At 50.0% G+C, this 17,968-nt stretch overlaps 1 protein-coding gene across 1 annotated transcript; it reads right to left on the bottom strand.

Moving 5' to 3' along the window:
- Positions 1-1,001: 1,001 nt before the first annotated feature.
- Positions 1,002-17,543, bottom strand: ANKRD16 (ankyrin repeat domain 16). Its single transcript, XM_009816288.2, has 8 exons — positions 17,508-17,543; positions 16,438-16,785; positions 13,092-13,312; positions 9,126-9,168; positions 7,932-8,040; positions 6,424-6,585; positions 3,044-3,122; positions 1,002-1,187 (listed from the first exon to the last, which is right to left on the bottom strand). Exons 2-8 carry the CDS (start codon positions 16,773-16,775, stop codon positions 1,027-1,029), a joined length of 1,113 nt encoding a protein of 370 aa, XP_009814590.2. The 5' UTR covers positions 16,776-16,785; positions 17,508-17,543; the 3' UTR covers positions 1,002-1,026.
- Positions 17,544-17,968: the final 425 nt, after the last annotated feature.

Raw genomic sequence — 17,968 nt, 5'->3', positions numbered from 1 at the left:
ACAAAACAGCTACAGTAGCGCTTACCTTTGTGTGTATTCCAGGCTGTTAGAGACTTACTGGCTACATTAAATATTAAGCCATTTCCCTATACACTTCAAAGAGCAGATTTTTTTTTTTTTTTTTTTTTTTTTTTAAAGTCCATCAGTGGTGAGAAGTGCTAGGCAAGACTGTCTGGAATAACAAATCCTCTTTTTTAGTCTGATCCAAAGACCCTTGATGTCATCACAAGGTTGAGGTCTTACTATTGAATTCAGCAGGCTTTGGGATCAGGCTTGGGCCACAAAAAGGACGTCAGAGGTTGATGCAGCTGGAAGACTCCCTGCACTTGTACTCTGCAGCTCAAACGTGATGAAGGAAGAGTCACCAAGGGCTCACTTACACTGCACCGCACTTGGCCTCTCTCAGGGGCTTCCGAAAGAGGTGGCCACTTAAAGCAACTTCAGAGATTAGTGGAGAGCAGGTCCGTTAAGGGCTATAAAAATCAACGATCCAGGTGTATCTTCTCCTTCAGGATGTCCACTGTATGGAAACATCCCAGCAAGAGCTAGGCAGGCTCCAGGGGGTTCAAGCCATGCAGGTTCCCAAAGTGGCCCATGGGGCACCTTCCTTGGACAGTCATGCTTCAGGGAGCTGTGGCCTCAGCTGTCTGGATGTGCTGGGTGCTGCACAAGAAGAGGTGAAGTTCAGCCCTGAAATTTGGAAGTGAAAGAAGAACAGCCATAAATTTACAAGGATGGGGTCAGTACAGCAGTGTGATAGCCCAGACCCATCACGTCCATTATCTTTTTGGAATAATCTTATTTAAAACATGCTTTTCATGTCCGTTGTCTTTTTGAGATAATCCTATTTAAAATATCTTTTCTCCTAAACGTATTTCCCAAGTGTCAAGCTTGGTTTCTCTGCTAAATGCTTGGGAAAAAAATTCCATCATTTTAAACAGGTGTTTGCCTAAAGCTGAATAGTTGTTAGTGATAACTAACGTACCACGCTGAAATGAAACGTGTTTCTCTTTTTCCTGTTACATCTCATGTGCTGACATTTGTTTCCTGGAAAACCTGGATGACATCTGGCTTCCTCGCAAGCTGCCGTGCCAGTGTGCCCGTGCCATCCGGGGTGTCCTGCAGCCCGGCGCGGAGCAGGATCTGCGCGGCAGCCGCCTGCTGCCCAGCGCACGCTGCGTGCAGGGCTGTGGGGGAGACAAGATGTCAAGACACGAGCGGAGATTGCCTGGTGATTTCAGCCTCAGCCCACTTCAGATGCGAACATCAGATTCCAACATCAGATTCCCAGGGAAGGAAACTGAGTCAGCAGAGGGAACACATGGAGGGTGAAAGAAGACTTTTCCCAGTAGCAAGACCCAGCCAAGCAGCTGTGTGATGGCACAGCAGGGCTCAGCTGCCACGGCCGTGCATATCTACAGCAGCAATGGGATGACTAAACCTGCACAAGCAGGGGACGTGTCCTCTTCCACATCCAGCCACGCTGGTAGCAAAACGATCAGCCCTGCTTACCCCAGCTACTACCCCCATCTTCCCCTCACAGGTTACTAGTCCCTCCAATCCATTGAGCGGTACTAACCTGGCTGAGCCAAAGCTAACGAGGTTTGCAAGCATATTGGGAGTATTTAAGCCAGCTTGGTTCATTTTGACCGAGTCACTGGCAGAGGGTGCCTACGGCAGGAGGGGAAGGCTGTGGGACAGAGCAGAAGGCTTCCGGGCTTCTTACTGCTCCGTGTTTGGGGTTCCTTTAATAGTGACGTGCAAGAGAGGGGCTTGAAACTACTCTGGATTGACCGGGGTCCCTTATGGGCTGGGGCTCCCTGCCAGCTCACTCCAGCGTCAGGAGTAAATCAGAAAGGTTTCCATGCACTGCGTGCACCAAAAAGCATCCCACAGGAGAAGGCTGAAATACCTCATCCCAAGCCCCAGCTCATCCCACAGACCCCTCCAATAGCCAGCATGCTGATCCAGCGTGGCTCCAGCACAGTCAGGCAGTCCTGTTACACTTGGCTTGTGCAGCAGGGTGAGCCAGCCTTCTTCTTCTGGCCTAATCCTGCACAGGGGTGAGTATCTTTTATGCTGAGGGTCATTAGCTCCTGCTGCAGGCTGATGTTGACCATAAGGCATCCTGATCTCCATGGATAATCCACGCAGGACACTTTGCAGGAGTGGAGTCTGGGTGAGAAGCTCCCTAGGACGCAGTGACACTAACACAGCAAAGGTGCCGGGGAACAGGGCAGCTGACGGGCATGAGGAGCCCCCACAAATGTCCCAGGGTTGGATGAGTTCAGCAGGGCTCAAATTTACTCACTGAGGGGGTGGAGGGAGAGATAGAGAGATACAAGACTGTTCATGCTTGCCACTGAAGCGTGTTATTAAGCAAACCTGATGACTGGCTAACTTGCCAATTTTGGCAATGGCTGAAACCATTTATATATACTTTTTTTGAGAGAGAGAGATACTGATGCAAGAGATGCCTCATACTCTCACGCTGGGAATGCCAACTCACTGGCATCACTATAGCAACTATATTTACGTTCAAGCTCTCTGTTATTTGCTCATAAGCCATTCCTAGGCAGTTTGCTAAGGAATTGAGGCTTAAGAGCTTGTGCAATCGTTGTATTTGTCTGCCCAACCGAACTGTTTTGAATTGGCTAATTTCAACCAAATTTGACGGTGAGGTAGCTCTATCAAAGATACTAAGCTCCCAAAAGTTTCATGCAAAATAAAGCAGCTGGGTAAAGAGAAATACTAATTAGCATCTCTGTTCTTCCCCCAAGGGAAAGGCCCCAGTGCAGGCTCAACCACGCCATTAGACATCAGAAAGTCCAGCAGGAAGAGAACCAGTGAATGAAAGCTGAAAAAAAAAAAACCCCATACACGTCACACTGCTCCAAGAGCCATTTGCAGATGTGCATCTAGCATCCCCTTGCACGCTCCGCTGAGCAGACACAGCGCCGGTTGCTTTGGAGGCTGAGCTCCTGTTACTAAAGCGCACTCTCGCTGTCATACAGAGGGTGAACAAATAGCTCGGCAGCCTTACCAGAACGGTTCTTCCCATCCTTTGCGTGGACATCAGCACCGAGGGACAGCAGCGTCTGGATGGTGTGCACATGTCCTTCCTGCAGTGGTGAGCACAGGCACGTGGATTATTTATTCAGAACCGACTCTGCACAATTTCTCACCTTTGCATTTAGCAGAAATAACACAGGCCTGAAAAGAAAGGAGGCTGCAAGCGACCTGTCCCTAACTGCGTATGGCACCTGGAAGGGCACAGACAGTTCCACTCTGTCACGGTCAAATCTGAGGCTACCGGGAGCTGCTCCAGGCTCCAGAAAACCTTACAGCAGCTGGAAATCAGGGTCAGCTGCCTGTAGCAGTGTGGATCGGGTCCATTAGCCAGGGATTGCCCAAGCACAGCAGACGTGCTGCCGTTACCCTACCACCGGGCACCTTCTCCAGCCCTCCTGCTGGTAGCCCATGAGAGGAGTCGCAGTTTGGCCCTCAGTCAGCGTGTTTGCACGTCTCACGTGTCCCTGGCAGCAATTTAGACCCAGAGGCCGAAAAGGCAGCAAGAGGCATCCCAGGAGCATAATTCTCTCTGCAAACATTTAACACAACGTTTTAAAATCACAAGTGTTCAATTAAGACCAATAGTGCTTAGAAGTCACACTACAGCGCAGAGCTGTCTCTGGTGGTGGTGGTACAGCCAAAGACCTCGGCAGAGCAGGTGTGATAGACACACAACCCAGAGCAGATCCAGGCAGGTGGATCCGCTTTTAGACAACTGTAGATCCCATATGATCCTCCTGATGATGGTCAATAGATTTACCTTACAGAGCCGGGACCTTGAGGTGTGAGGAAGTTGGAGGACTTTCTCCCAGCGCGGCTTTGCCTTTGCCGGTGGCTGTGGAGGAGTTAATGCACAAATGACCTCTGACTGACAACTGGGTGACACAACCTAAAGATGTTTCTTAATAGCAAATTAGCACACTAATTTGTTAAACGATCTTGCCTTTTCCTCTCCAGTCCTGGAGAGGTCCTTCATTCTCCAACGAAGTAACTCAATCAAATTGCTTTTAACTTCAGCTTGCTACAGAGCTGTAGGATCCCTGACTTACCTTTCATAATTGGCAGCTGGCTGTTTGTTAAAAGCACTAAATGCCAGCAAAAAGCCAAGTGTTTCCCACCCTGTAAATCCACTTCAAGTACCATGGGGATCTAGCGTTGCTCTTACTGAGATGTATTTCAGCTCAGAGAGCAGAACCTGTTGCTGATGTGGACTGTTGCACATCTGCCTGCAGTACCCTCAGGCACTGGCATTTCCTAAAGGATTACTCCAGTATTTGTAATGCCCTGTGAGAAGACACAGAATGCCACGCTTACACACCGTCATGACCCACCGTGTCCTCTCTTTCCTCTGCTGGTAGCTGATTTTAAACTCTGCAGGGGAAAATGCAATACAGCCCCCACACCCCTCCTCTCTGCACAAGCTTCTCCATAAATAAATCCTCTCTCCCTAAATAACATGCCTGATTTTGTAATTACTTCTTCAATGCAATGAATTAGTCTTTGTTGTGCTGCATAAGAATGGAAGGCCCTTATTTTTATCCCCATCACCCACTCTTTTCCCGCATTGTCGTACGACTCGGTAGCATCTTCCCCCCTGCTCAAGGCTCCTATTTCCCTGCTGCATGCACACCCCCTCTCAGAGGCAAAGACAGCAAGCCAGAAACTGCTTTAGTTGCCACAGCCTTGGCAGAAAATTGAGTTGAGAGCGTAATTTGATTTTCACGTATTTATAAATGCAAAGTAATAAGAAAAGAAGAAAAAAAAAAACCCACCAGCCAAACAAATGATGCTGTAAATATAAAGTGACACCGAGCCTCGGGAAGGAAGAGAAACCCATCAAATTGCTCCCCAATCAGCCGCTCGCCAAGACAGAGCTGGGATCTTCTCCAAGGCACATTATATTCCCCAATAGCCTTGCTGTTAAACGTACCCTTGGCAACCAAAAGGGCTTTCAACATGGTTTCTCAGAGCATGAGGAAGGGAAGCTGGGAGAAAGGCCTCCTTTGTGGGAGCCAGCAAATGCCACGGCTGGGTCCTGCTGGAGGAGAATACTGTTGCCAGCACTCCCAGTAAGTGTCATTGATGCTTTTGTAGCAGTGGGGCGCTGGGATGCTGCTTCGTTCCCACTACAAGTCTAGACCGGGCTCTGAGTGCTGCATGTTAAAGCACATGAGGTTTAACATGCAGGGATCTGAGGAGGGACCTTCCCTTGCCGCTGGCTGCCAGCATGCCGCATGCTGTGGTGCAACAGCACCAAGCAGAAGGGAAGCAGCAGGGTCCCAGGAGGGATCCTGGTCAGCAGTGAGGCTTTTTGGGAGCTGCTCTGCACTCCCAGGGAGCGTCGCAGGACCCACAGCCCACCAGGCCCCGCTTCTAGCACAGGCATGGGATGGGAGGAGGAGAAAGCTCAAACGACTCTCACTGCCTGGAATTCAAAACAGCTCCTGTGCGAAGGACACAGATAAGTACCTGGGAGCTCCCTTCGCCTTTCCACCTCTCCTTTCTCACATCTGGCCACGGGCAGGACAGAATCCGGCCTACTGGGACAAACAGTTGCTGTTTCACAGCACATCAGCCATCTTCTGTCCAGCAAGCTGCTGACATGGAGACTGGCCGCTAACCCACTGTGACCCAAACTGCCAGGGCTGAAGAAAGACAGAAAAAACAATCTGAGCAGCGTTTCATCCATGTCTCCTCTGTCAGGTGAGTGAGAAGACGCTGGTGAAGAACTGTCACAGCTCATGAACTGTTGGTAGCTACAGCTCCCAATAACTAGCAGGATGGACTCCCTACAGGTATTGCGCTTTGGTCCAAAGGCAGCAGACTGGAAGGGTGGGTCAAGCCCTATCCAGAGCACGGCCAACTGGATGAGCGGCAAATGAGTGGAGCCCCATCACCACCCATCTCTGCTCCTGCATAGCCATAAGGCAGGCAGGAGGGTTTACTAACCCGCAGCACAGGCAGCGGTGTGGGCAGGACAGTGGTGACCACAGCAACTCAGATACCCACCACCACTCTGCAGACAGCTGAACACACTTAATCACAGAATCACTAAGGTTGGAAAAGACCTGTAAGATCATCAAGTCCAACCATCAACCAATAAACACCACCATGCCCACTAAACCATGTCCTGCAGTGCCACGTCCACATGTTCCTTGAACAATGAGGGTCTAAAAACCATTAAACAGGGTATGGGACTGGTCAAGAGCAGACAGACAGTGACAGAGGATGAGCTAGGAAGGTAAATCCTCAGTCAGTGGCAAACAACTAAACCAGCCTGTTTTAGATGCCTGCCTGTAGCACACCAACTGGCAGAGACTTTGTAGATGGAGCCTGGGAAAAGGGACAAACCTTGGCTGCGTAGTGCAGTGCTGTGAGTTGGAGGGCCGTCGCTCTCCCATTGACATTGACACCCAGCTCAGAGACAAGGAATTGGATGGCTTCATCCTGGGCTGTGACAGCTGCCCGGTGCAGAGGTTGAGCACCCAGCACATCCGTGGCTGTAGGACAGGCCTGGAATGGGGGAGGACGGAAAAGGGAAAGCGATGAACAGCCTGGCCAAACCTTCAAGGAAAATCACCAGCCCATGCAGAATCATGTCTGCCTGCCATGGCCATGGTGATGGCAATGAACACATGAGATGTCACCAGCAGGACTGGTGCAGCTGGTAGCACCATGATTTGCAGACCAGAGCCAGCTCTCTGCTGAGCTTGGTAAGTGATAAGCAAAACTAGTGCCAAAAATAAGAACCCAAGCCCCCTCTCTCTTCAGCTGAAGCACATACGATGGGTTTCAACTCTAAGGCAGCAAGAAACAACACATCTTCAACCTCTGTGCTGGTGGAGAAGTTGGACACAGGTAGAGGGAGGAAAATGGGTAGATGACCTCATGAGATCTCTGCTGTGAGTCTCTGAACGTGAACCGCAAAGACATAAAATCAAGAAGGGTAATGGAAGTAATACACAGTGCACTCATCTTAAAGGATATAATCCAGCCTCTTGAAGTCTAGTGGGCCTGACTCATGGTTTTATAAAACCTAGAAGGTAGCAACACTGCCATTAGCGTTTCCAGTGCTGCTTCATGGCAGTAAGCCAGGGCCCCACAACAAGGAAATTAAATCAACTATTCCATCTTCATTGCCTGAAATGTGAGACTAAAAACGTAAGCAAACTTCACAAATGTTTTATCCTGTAAGGGTCAGATGAGCGAAGACAAGCACATGAACATCTCCTGAAGTCAACAAGCACCTCGAACACAACCTGGGCATCAAACCATCTCTGCTGGGTGAGGCTACGTGTTACAGCTGAGTTAGTCCAAAGCCTGTGATCTTGAAAAGTGTGGTCCCACCTTCCCTGGCCCACTCCATGCCATGCTTGAGGGCTCAGCCGGCCAATTCAATCTGCCAGCGTGGCACAAACAGATTCACTGCTTTTGCCATGCTAGTCTTCTGCCAGGCCAGCGAGCTGCACCAGTTTGGCACGGTGTCTGATGAACACCAGAGCTGGTGCAGGGGAGAGGCAAAGTGAGGGCAAAGGAAGTGAGAAGGGAGGCACAACCCCACCTCCGTGAGAATCAGCCATTAGGTGGGCTCCAACCATCTCACATCCATTCAGCAATCAATAAATAATGCAGTGGTCTGGTTCCTACTACACACAATTGTCTCTAATGACATCCCTATATATCTTACTCGACAAATTTTTGCTCATCTCCAGGGGGAATTTGCCTTCTTTCACAATTCACTTCTTTACAATTTGGGAATTTGCTTCTTTACAATATGGTTACGGTGAATGTGTGGATTGCCTGTCCTGGCAGTTCTAGGTCAGGTCCTGAAGGAGGGAGGTGAGGTTTTTGGCACCTACCTGGTGTTTTTCCAGGAGCAGCTGGGCAATGTTGACATGCCCGTTCTGGATAGCATCCATAAAGGGAGTGACTCCACATTTGTCTCTGCTGTCAGGTTTGTACTGACACCTGGGAGAGAATACAAAAGCCAGGACAGAGTTGTTGGCGGCTCTAAAATCCTTACTGCACTAGTTGCTTTGCATTGGTGGGGCAGGAGACTGTCAGTGGATGGGACTGGAAAAGGCAGATACAAAGTCTGTCCGTAGACCATGCATAAACCTGCTCTATGGCCTGGGGTACAGTGTGCTGGGGTTTTTTGGGTCAGAAATCTGATACTCAGCCAGTGCAGCTTGCTCAGGCTGCAAGAAAGCCAGGGCTCTACAGATCACTTGTACTTCCCCTGCCCCCCCAAACAGAGGATCTCTAGAAGGGGTAAGGCGTGCACTGGCAGAGGGGGAAACCATACCCTCACGTAACACCACCACATACAAAATCAAAGCCCACAAGTCTCGCTCAGGTTAAAGCTCCATTGAAATGAGAGAAAACTGAATTAAAATTGAAAGCCTATCTCGTATCAGAGGGCTATGTTTATGCTGGGCCAAGAGTGGACAGGAATTAACAAGGCTGGGATGAGTCGGCTAAAGCGAGCTGTGGCTAGCAGCGGCTGCGATGCCTGGGGAAAGCTGGTCCGGCTCTGGCAGCAGGCATTGCTGGTTAGGAAGGTAAGAGGGGCAGGGTGACTGGGCACAGGCTGATTTAAAGCCACTTCACAGCAGTCTCCCGGGAGCAGCAGCCTGAAAATAAAGCCTAGAGGCTTGAGTCCAGCCTAGAGGAGCTGCACCCAGAACCCAGCTGTCAGAAAACTGTTTTGTTGTTATCATATGGCCTCGGACACATCGGAGGCAACGGCAACGGGAATGAATCAGCACAGAAAAAGAGCCGAGTTATATAACCAGGGTTTATGTCATAGCGAAGTCAGAGCCCGTGGGAGCCCATCCGGAGAGCGTCCTTGTCTCAAAGGCCCCTAACCGGCTGTGAAAAACCTGGAAGAAATGGAGAAGGCCTCAGGATCGCATGCAGGGCAGCTGTGCAACCCAGCTTCCCGAATGGCATAAATGTCCTTTGTGTCCGGGCGGCTGAAGCGAGCCTGGTGGTGGATGGGAGGTGGGGGAGAGCGGGGAGGCAGAGGCAGTGCCAGGAGGAAGCCTGCTTACCGCTCCAGGAGCAACTCCACAACGTCAAAACAGCCATGCATTGCTACGAGAGAGAGAGAAAATGCACGGTTAATTTATGTTTTCATGCCACCGTCCGCCTACGGTGAAACATAATCAGGTTTCTGACCCTTTTGGCTTACTCATGATGTGGGACGGGCTTCCAAGAAGCTTTAAATTCAAAGCTTTGGATTTTTTTTTTTTGTAATTAAAACATCGCCTCCAGATCTCAAGGCTTCCCTTCCCTTGACCTTATAGGAAAACACCAGATAAAACAAGGAAAAGGCATGCATATAGGCTCCGTTTGCCTCTACCTGCAGAGTACATGTGCAAGAGCGTACATGCAATTAAAGCTGACACAAAGATCTTTTCTTGCAAGTATTTGTTAATCCCTGAAGTGAAATCTGTGAGAAGCAAAATGAACACAAAGCAGGGAGCTGGTGAATAGCTGGATGGCATTTCCACCCCTCCTCAGCCACTCAGACTACCCATCACTCCCATCTCATCATCCTAATGAAGCATCCTCACCCAGACAGCATCTCAGAGGAAAAACAACAACAGTGGGGGAGGATTTGAACATCATGCACTGAAATATTATCTTTTTTTTTAAAAAAAACCCCACATCGTACTACAGCAATGTAAGGACAGCCTTGATCTGGCTTTTTTTCTGCAGGTCATTTTGCAAAACAAATTAAATACATTAAAGAAAAAAAAGTATCAAACCAAGCCTGGAGCTGCTACATCAGGCTATTTACTCTGCGCGATGGAAGAAGGGCCCCTGGCAAATGTGTGTTACCAGCAATAACCTTCAGATGCAGCTGCACAATAGATGCTCTTTGAAAGCCCAGCGAGGGGTTCCCATCCTCCCAGACCTTGGCCGTTTGCTCCTGCTCCCTGCCCGTTTATCATCCCTTCACCTGAGCTGATGTAAATACAGGCAGAGCCACACTGTGAAAACGATTTTCGAAATGGAGGCTTTAAAAAAACCCCAAGCTATGTGAAGAAAAAACATCCCAAGCAACAGGATTACATCCTTTAACAGCAACAGAGACACAAGAAAGCAGCAGTGCTCAGATCCACTGTTGCACTCCACTTCCTCTAATTACATCTTCCCCGCTCCCTTGCCTGAGGCTACGGATATATGAAGCAGCAAAGCTTAAGGAATCAACCTGAAAAAAAATTGCACGGGGCAGAAAATTACCCATCATCTATCCAGGGATAACTGTGCCAGGAAGCCAGCTGGACTGGTCACGGGTTAATGTGTTCATATCCACACCCTTGGGATGTAAACTCATTGAGACAGCGGTTCGTCTTGACATGATTTCCCCCGGCAGCATCGTCTCTCTGGCCCCTCGCCCGTGCCCCCCCCTCAGGAGCTGCATCTGTGTAACTGGGCTACGTGGTGGTGTGCGTGGAGATGCTGGCACCAGCACCCACCGAGCAGCAGCCCCCAGCACCGTCCTGGGTTAAAATTATGCTGGGGGGCAAAGGTGGTTTAAGCAGCTCCAGCCCCTCCTGCTGCCCAGTCGCTCCTGCACTGGCTGCTGTTCCGCCAATGTGTGGTCCAGGGTCTAACCTGGATCAGTAAAATGACCAGAAATCAACCCAAATCATGGGTTGATGGCTTTGCCACAGTGAAAGTTAAACGTAGGACGCAACACAGAGGTGGAGACACCTCTATGAAGCAGTGAGAACTGGGCGCTGGATCCCACCATCGCGGTCTGTACCCCCATGTCCCAAGCGCTACGAGACAAAGAGAAGACTTTAAGTTCAAGGTCAAAAGTGCCCCTTTTCCCCGGGACAGTCCTCACCCTGCTCCTGACCCTGCCCCCAGACCCTCTACCCCCCGACCCCAACCCAACGTCCACTTCTCTGCGGGGAGAGGGCCGAGAGGGGGCTGCGAGCCCAGCCTGCCAGCCCACACACGGAAACACAAGACCTGGGATTGAGCAAGGACAGGAAAACGCGCAAATAAACGAGGATTAGCCATTTCTCATCCAGGCAACTTGCTCCTCACCGCCCGGCCTGAAACATCAAACAACTCATCAGCTATTTTTCATGCCCAGGTCAAGCACAAGGACTAAGGCGCAGCCAATGCCCCAGGGATGGGACTGTCACTGCTGATGAGCACAGTGCGGTGGACAGGCGGCTACTGAGGGCCGGAGAAGTAACGGGAATGACAGCCAAGGAGCAACACACCCAACAGATTAATTACAGCATAGCAGGGGTCTCCTCACGATACCTCAGGTCTTTCCAGAGAGTCAATCCCTATTAAATTCTTTGGGAAACGAGTTTGAGCAGCGGCTCCCCACGCTTATCTCTCCTGCAGAGACACTGCCAAGCCCTGGGACACACACACCCCCTAATCCCCGCTCAGGGATGGAGCATGTTTCAGATTCAGGTCAGCCACCACTCTCCAGCCCAGAGCCTGCCTGACTTGGCGTCACACACCTCTCCCTTCAGTCACTCACTCCCTTCATCGTCCGCTCCCACTGCAGAGGAGTGCAGAGGGCAGAGTTAAGAGGATTTAAGCTCTGGGAAGATGCATGCTTCATCTGCACTGCCTAGCTTGCACAGGTCTGTGGGTAACCAGACCCAACACTCTGGAAGGGGCAATGAGACATGGTGGGACAAACTTAACTCTGCACTAACATATTTTTGGGCCATTCAACTTGTTAAGGCTCAGAGGACTTAACTGAGGCACACCTTGTGCATTGTTCATAAATTAAAATTAATCACTCCCCCATCTTAAGGATGAAAGAGTCAGAAAACCAGAAACCAAATCCAAACTGCCTTGGGGTCACCATTCAGCTAACTGTGTCCTTCCGCTCCCCACCATGCCTACAGATGATGTCTGTGGTTCCTCAAACCAGCTCACACCCTTTACATGTCCTTTTTAACCAATGAAAAGGGCAGAGAAAGGGAATTGGATACGGTGGGTTCCAACCCTAACAACAGCCCCTGTGTATTCCCAGCAGAGACTATCCTTCCCCTTTGCAGAAAGGCACTCCGGATTTCTCACCACTCAATGCTACCTTCTTAAGAGAAACGTGAGAATACCAAAACCTGTGATGCTTCTTCTGGAGGTTGTGCCTAGAGACCCTACGGCTCTTCAGATTTCCCATAATGACCTAACTCACCAAGCATTCGGACCAAAAGGGATCATTTCGAGAGATACATCTCTTACAAAAACTGACAACGAGACTATAAACCAAACCGGTAAAAACATCCATCAACTGGCAGATCCCAAAAGGTACCTCTTAGCCGCTCTGCCGCTTTTAGGACTTTTAAAATGCCAGGATATGCTTGGAGCCTTGCAGATTTTCCAAGTGCAGTTTGCAGCTTTGTAAGTCAGCAAAGAAAAAGTGTTTTGCAATGTGTCCTGAGCTGTAGGAGTGCAGACATATCTCCTCACAGGGAGGCACAGAAGGGATCAGAGATGGAAATGAACGCCCTGGTCCAAGGAGGCCAGAGTCAGCGGGCGATCGTGAGTGCTCCTGGTGCAGATCCACCACTCCCAAGGGAACATAACTGTTATTCACCACAAAAACATGCTTTAAGCACAGGCAAAATCCAATGCAATGGGTACTAAGCATCTTCCAACCTCACAAGATGAGTCTTTGGCACATCAGTAAGAAATATTAAGCCTAATTCTTGCTGTTTATTCACCTGAAAGCAGCTGAGTGTCTATCCTGAGGTGAAACTCTGGAAAGATGCAGCACAGCACTGTTAGCAGACTGAAGTTCAGCGAGACAATCTCCCGCTAATGCCCACCGCTAGCCTCTTTTCATTTAATCTCAATAACTTAATATTTAACGATTTCCCTGTGGTTTTGTATCAAGATAGGTCACCCTTTGCTTCTTCAAACTAAACATGAACTGAAAGAATGAGCCCCTTTCTGTTCTCCACTACAGCTCACTCACACTCTTCTCTTCCAATCCATCCGATGGCAACAGGACCCTCTTTTACCTGCTGTGTGCAGAGGTGTTCTCTTTATCGTGCTCTCTGTGTCCCAGCTGTCCGGGGACACGGCCAGCAAGTACTGGAGGACCTGGGGGTGGCCCTCCCGGCTCGCGATGTGGAAGCAATTCCAGCCATCCTTGTTCTTCAGCAGGGGATTGGCTCCATGCTCCACGAGAGCTTTGATCACCTCCAGGTTTTGCCTGGTGCAAGCCATCATTAGGGGAGTCCTGAAAGAAAGATGAGGCAAACATAATAACCAGAAAGACAGCGCCTTACGAGCCTGACAGCTTTTGTTCTAACGTCTGAGCTTGAAGCATGATTTAAAGTTGTCTGTAGCACCAACTACCCTGTCTAATAAAACACAGTAGCTCGGTGCCAGCTGTGGTAACCTAGCCAGCGGGAAAACTGATGTGTTAAAACCACTCTGAGGTAGTAGGAAACTTTGCTGGCTAAAGGCAAAGACCTTCTCCAAGCCCGAGGGTAAATTTATCATCTCACCTGCATTCATATGCTTTGACTGAGGCTCACCAGGTGCTGCATATGGACCCATGAGATTTTACAGCACTGTTTTTTCATGCAGGTAATATGGGGTCTGCACTTTTGGGGGCTATCAAGACAGAGCTGTTAACATCAGTGTTTCTTACCCCAGCTAGTCACCCAGACAGGCAGCTGTGGCTGCAGGCAGCAAGCCACAGACAACTCCGCATCTCCTGGCAGCAGAGCATGAGTGTACCAGCAAACGCCACTCTAGTACATTTCTGATGCAGAGCAGCTGGCCTGAGAGTGAAGCTTTTCACAGTTTTGTCCTGTTTCACATGTCTGGGAACAACCTTTGATATTTAAAAACATTTTTACAAGCTCCCCAGGGGAATAGCATCTTCTCCATCCCACAATTTCCGAGCTGTGCTTTGCATGGATTGCGTGCGTGCTCCTGGAAAGCCAGTAGGTACATCTGACAAATAAACATGGCAAACAGCCCATCTCGCCCTGCTTTCAACCCCGTATCCAGCAATGACCACGCTTTCACACCTATAAACCACGCGCTGCAGATTAACAACCACCCCAGCTCCTGCTTGGCAGCAGGGCAGGTTCACCACTGAGTTTCTCCTCCCTGGCGACCCATTATCTCCTTGCCCATCCTTCCCCACTGAGGACCAGTGTGGTTGCTGGATCTGCAGCCTCCTTTGGAGGAGGGAGCCCAGAGTTATCAGGAGGTGGGCGTTAGCTGAGGGGTTTACTCGCAAGGCAAAGCATGGGTTACTCGAGGTGGTGAACCCACAGACAACTCCTCTGTTTGGCTTTACTTAAGCAACTAATTTCACTGACCTCATCAGCACCAACCCCTATTTTCCTTAATTACCACACTGGATAACAATAATAGTTTAACTCCTGCAAGTGGGAGCTGCATTCTCCACTTTATCTGTTTATAAATCTCACCCAATCATTGAACACCAGGCGAGCGTACGGATCGGACAGAAACCTCTCAGCTTTCCCAGAAAAGATGAACACTTCTCCAGCACAGAGAGGGCTTATCTCCTCTTCACCAACCCATATACATCAGCTGGGAGACAAAAAAGACCCCACCCATCCCTCATTCAGGAAAAGCTGCGGCACAAAAACTTTCCGCTGCACAAGAAATAAGGACTCATGGGCCTAAATCACAGGGAGAAAGATTTGGCTTAGACTTTAGGAGAAATGCTCCAGTTGTAAGGATGGATAAGGACAGGAAGAGAGTGCTAAGAAGGGAGATAAAATCGCTAGCGATGGAGATTTTTAAGAAGAGATTAGACACACATCTGCTGGGGACGACGGGGTAGAGCTGAGCTCCATGTTTCCTCAGCTCCGTTTCTATACAGTGCCTCACATCAGCATATATTTTCAATGTAAATGAGACTTTGTCCGAAGGCTGGGACATGCGCTAGCAAGCACGTAGCTCCCCATTTTTTATCCGTGGATGGAGGGATACTGCGGGCCTAGCAAAGAAAACCAGGCTCGCACACGCGTCTGCACGCAGCTTGTGAGATCTCTGCCTCCCTCTGCTCCCCCTGATGTCAGCATGATGCTGGCACAGCCTTCAATTACAAGGACTGGGATGCTGCCTTTGTATTTGTTTTAGTTCAGCTTCAAAATGATCTCCCTGGGCTTTAATATTTGGGCTGGGGAGAATTTTTGCTTTCTTTTGCAAGGTGGTACACAGAAATCTCCCTCCCCAAGAGGAGAATTTGACATTAATCAGGCCTGCTGCTTCTCTGTGGATTAGGCTTTACTTTTTAGTCTCAATTCTCATTCCCTCATCATTTGCTTACATGTTACGCACGTGGCAGACAAACAAAAGCCCTGAAGAAACCAGTTGTTTCTTGGGTTGCCAAGGCTGTTGCTATTATATCAGTGGCAAATCTGACCTGAGATGCTCTATTCACTAGGGGGAAACAGGAATAAAACTTACTTTTTATCTTATTTCAGTTTCTAAGGACTGGGATGTAAAAATGTGTATCAGTATCACTGACTCCCATCAAACGGGTGAATGGGGAAGAACGAGTACCTGTGGATGAAAGCTTTTAAATTGGATCTGCTAATGAAGCAGTAATGTACAACTTCTACGATAAACAGGGGAAAATCAGTGATAGGGTTGGAATTTAGCCCAGAAAGCCAACTGTATCCTGGGCTGCATCACAAGCAGCGTGGCCAGCAGGTCGAGGGAGGGGATTCTGCCCCTCTGCTCCACTCTGGTGAAACCCCACCTGCAGTACTGCATCCAGCTCTGGGGTCCTCAGCACAGGAAAGACGTGGACCTGTTGGAGCGGGTCCAGAGGAGGCAGCAAAAACAATCAGAGGGCTGGAACACCTCTGCTCTGAGGACAGGCTGAGAGAGTTGGGGTTGTTCAGCCTGGAGAAGAGAAGACTCCAGGGAGACCTTATTGCAGCCTTTCAATATATAAAGGAGGCTTATAAGAAAGATGAGGATAAACTTTTTAACAGGGCCTGTAGCGACAGGACAAGTGGTAATGGTTTTAAACTAGAAGAGGGTGGATTTAGACTAGATATAAGAAGAAATTTTTTATGATGAGGGTGGCAAGACACTGGCACAGGTTGCCCAGAGAGGTGATAGATGCCCCATCCCTGGAAACACTCAAGGTCAGGTTGGATGGGGCTCTGAGCAACCTGATCGAGTTGAAGATGGCCCTGCTCAGGGCAGGGGGGTTGGACTAGATGATCTTTGAAGGTTCCTCCCAACTCAAAGCATTCTGTGATTCCATGATTCTAAATGACAGCTCTTGCAGTTGCTTTCCCACCTTCTGCATCCTCTTTCAGATATCGCTCTGACCCGCAGAAAAGCAAGCCAGTGACCTACCAGTCTGCCTTTTTCAAGCAGTCTATGCTTGCGCCTCTGTCCAGGAGGTAGGAGACACACTCCCCGTGGCCCATGGAGGCCGCTTCATGAAGGGGTCTTTTGTAGTCGCTATTGAATACCTCAAAGTCCATCCCCAACGCCTCTACCAGGTAGGCAAGGACATCCCGGTGCCCGTACCGGGCAGCATGGTGCAGCAGCGTGTCCCCTGAGCGCCCATAGCGCTGGCTCTGCACTGCCGGGCCCAGCGCGTTGTCCAGCCGCAGCTCGTCCCGGAGGAGGTCCAGCCGTCCCTCCTGCACCAGCCGGACAAGCGGCCTCGGCCTCTCCCCCTCCGTCATAGCTAGAGATCTGGAAAAAAAAGGCCAAAATCAGGATTACTGTTTCAAACTGCGTGATTACAATGGCTGCTCCCTGGGTTGGGATAAACAGAAGTTACCTTTTTCCTCAGGAAAAACAGAACCCGGCCTCTCCCTCCAGAAGAGCAGAAATTTCCTTTTCACAGAATCACAGAATCACTACAGTTGGAAAAGACCTGTAAGATCATCGAGTCCAACCTGGAAAAAAACAAAAAAAAAAACAAAAAACAAAAAAAACCAAAACTTTTCCCTCAGCAAATCCACAAACCAGCCTTTCCCTCAGGATAACCAGAAATTTCCTTCTCCCTCAGGATAAGTAGAAGTTTCCTTTTCCCTCCAGAAAACCAGAAACTGGCCTCCCCTTCAGGAAAACCAAAAGTTCCTCTCGCCTTAGTAAATCCAGGAACCAGCCTCTCTCTCAGGAAATGCAGAAATTCTCTTTTCCCTCAAGAAATTCAGAAAAAGACCTCTCCTTCAGTAAAACCAGAAATTTCCATTTCCTTCTGGAAAATCAGAAACCGGCCACTCCCTCAAGAAAACCAGTAATGTCCTTTTCCCTGCAGAAAACGGGAAATTTCCTTCTCCCTCAGGAAAACCAGAAATCCCCTTTTCCCTCAGGCAAAGCAGAAGCGGACCCTTCCCTCAGGCCGGGGACCCGCCACTTCCCCCTCCCCTCAGCCCGAGTCGTGGCAGTCCCCGGCGGTTAGAACCCACCCGCGCTCTGCTGGCGTTGCGTGACGTCACGCGTGGCAATACGCGGCGGCGTGATGTCACCCCCGGAGGGGGCGACTGCAAACAAACTCCGGGAACATTCCTCTCGGCCCCAACAGCCTTATTCCCACCCCCCCCCCGGACGCCTCCGGAAGAGCTGCGCCATTGGGCAGCGCCGGGTCGCTACACGCCCTCTGATTGGTCGGCGGGGCGGGGAGCGCGGGGGCGGGTCCGAGCGCGTCAGGAGCGGAGTGAGCACCTGGCGGGGGGGAGGACGCACGCACGACACCCTTCCCCTTAGCAACGGGGGCGGCCATAGCAACGGGGTACTCTTGGCTACGGGGGGGACCGAGCAGGGGGGCCCTTGGCTGAGAAGGGGTTAGAGAAGGGGCTCCCTTTGCATTTTGGGGGGGGCTTTGGCACTGGGGGGATGTTCTTGGCATTGGGGGGGAGGCAGTAATGGG

Source organism: Gavia stellata, chromosome 4, assembly GCF_030936135.1.
Source record: "Gavia stellata isolate bGavSte3 chromosome 4, bGavSte3.hap2, whole genome shotgun sequence".
In the NCBI taxonomy this organism is placed as follows: Eukaryota; Metazoa; Chordata; class Aves; order Gaviiformes; family Gaviidae; genus Gavia; species Gavia stellata.
Note: the sequence above shows the minus strand (reverse complement) of the source record. Positions and strands in the feature narration are given on the sequence as shown.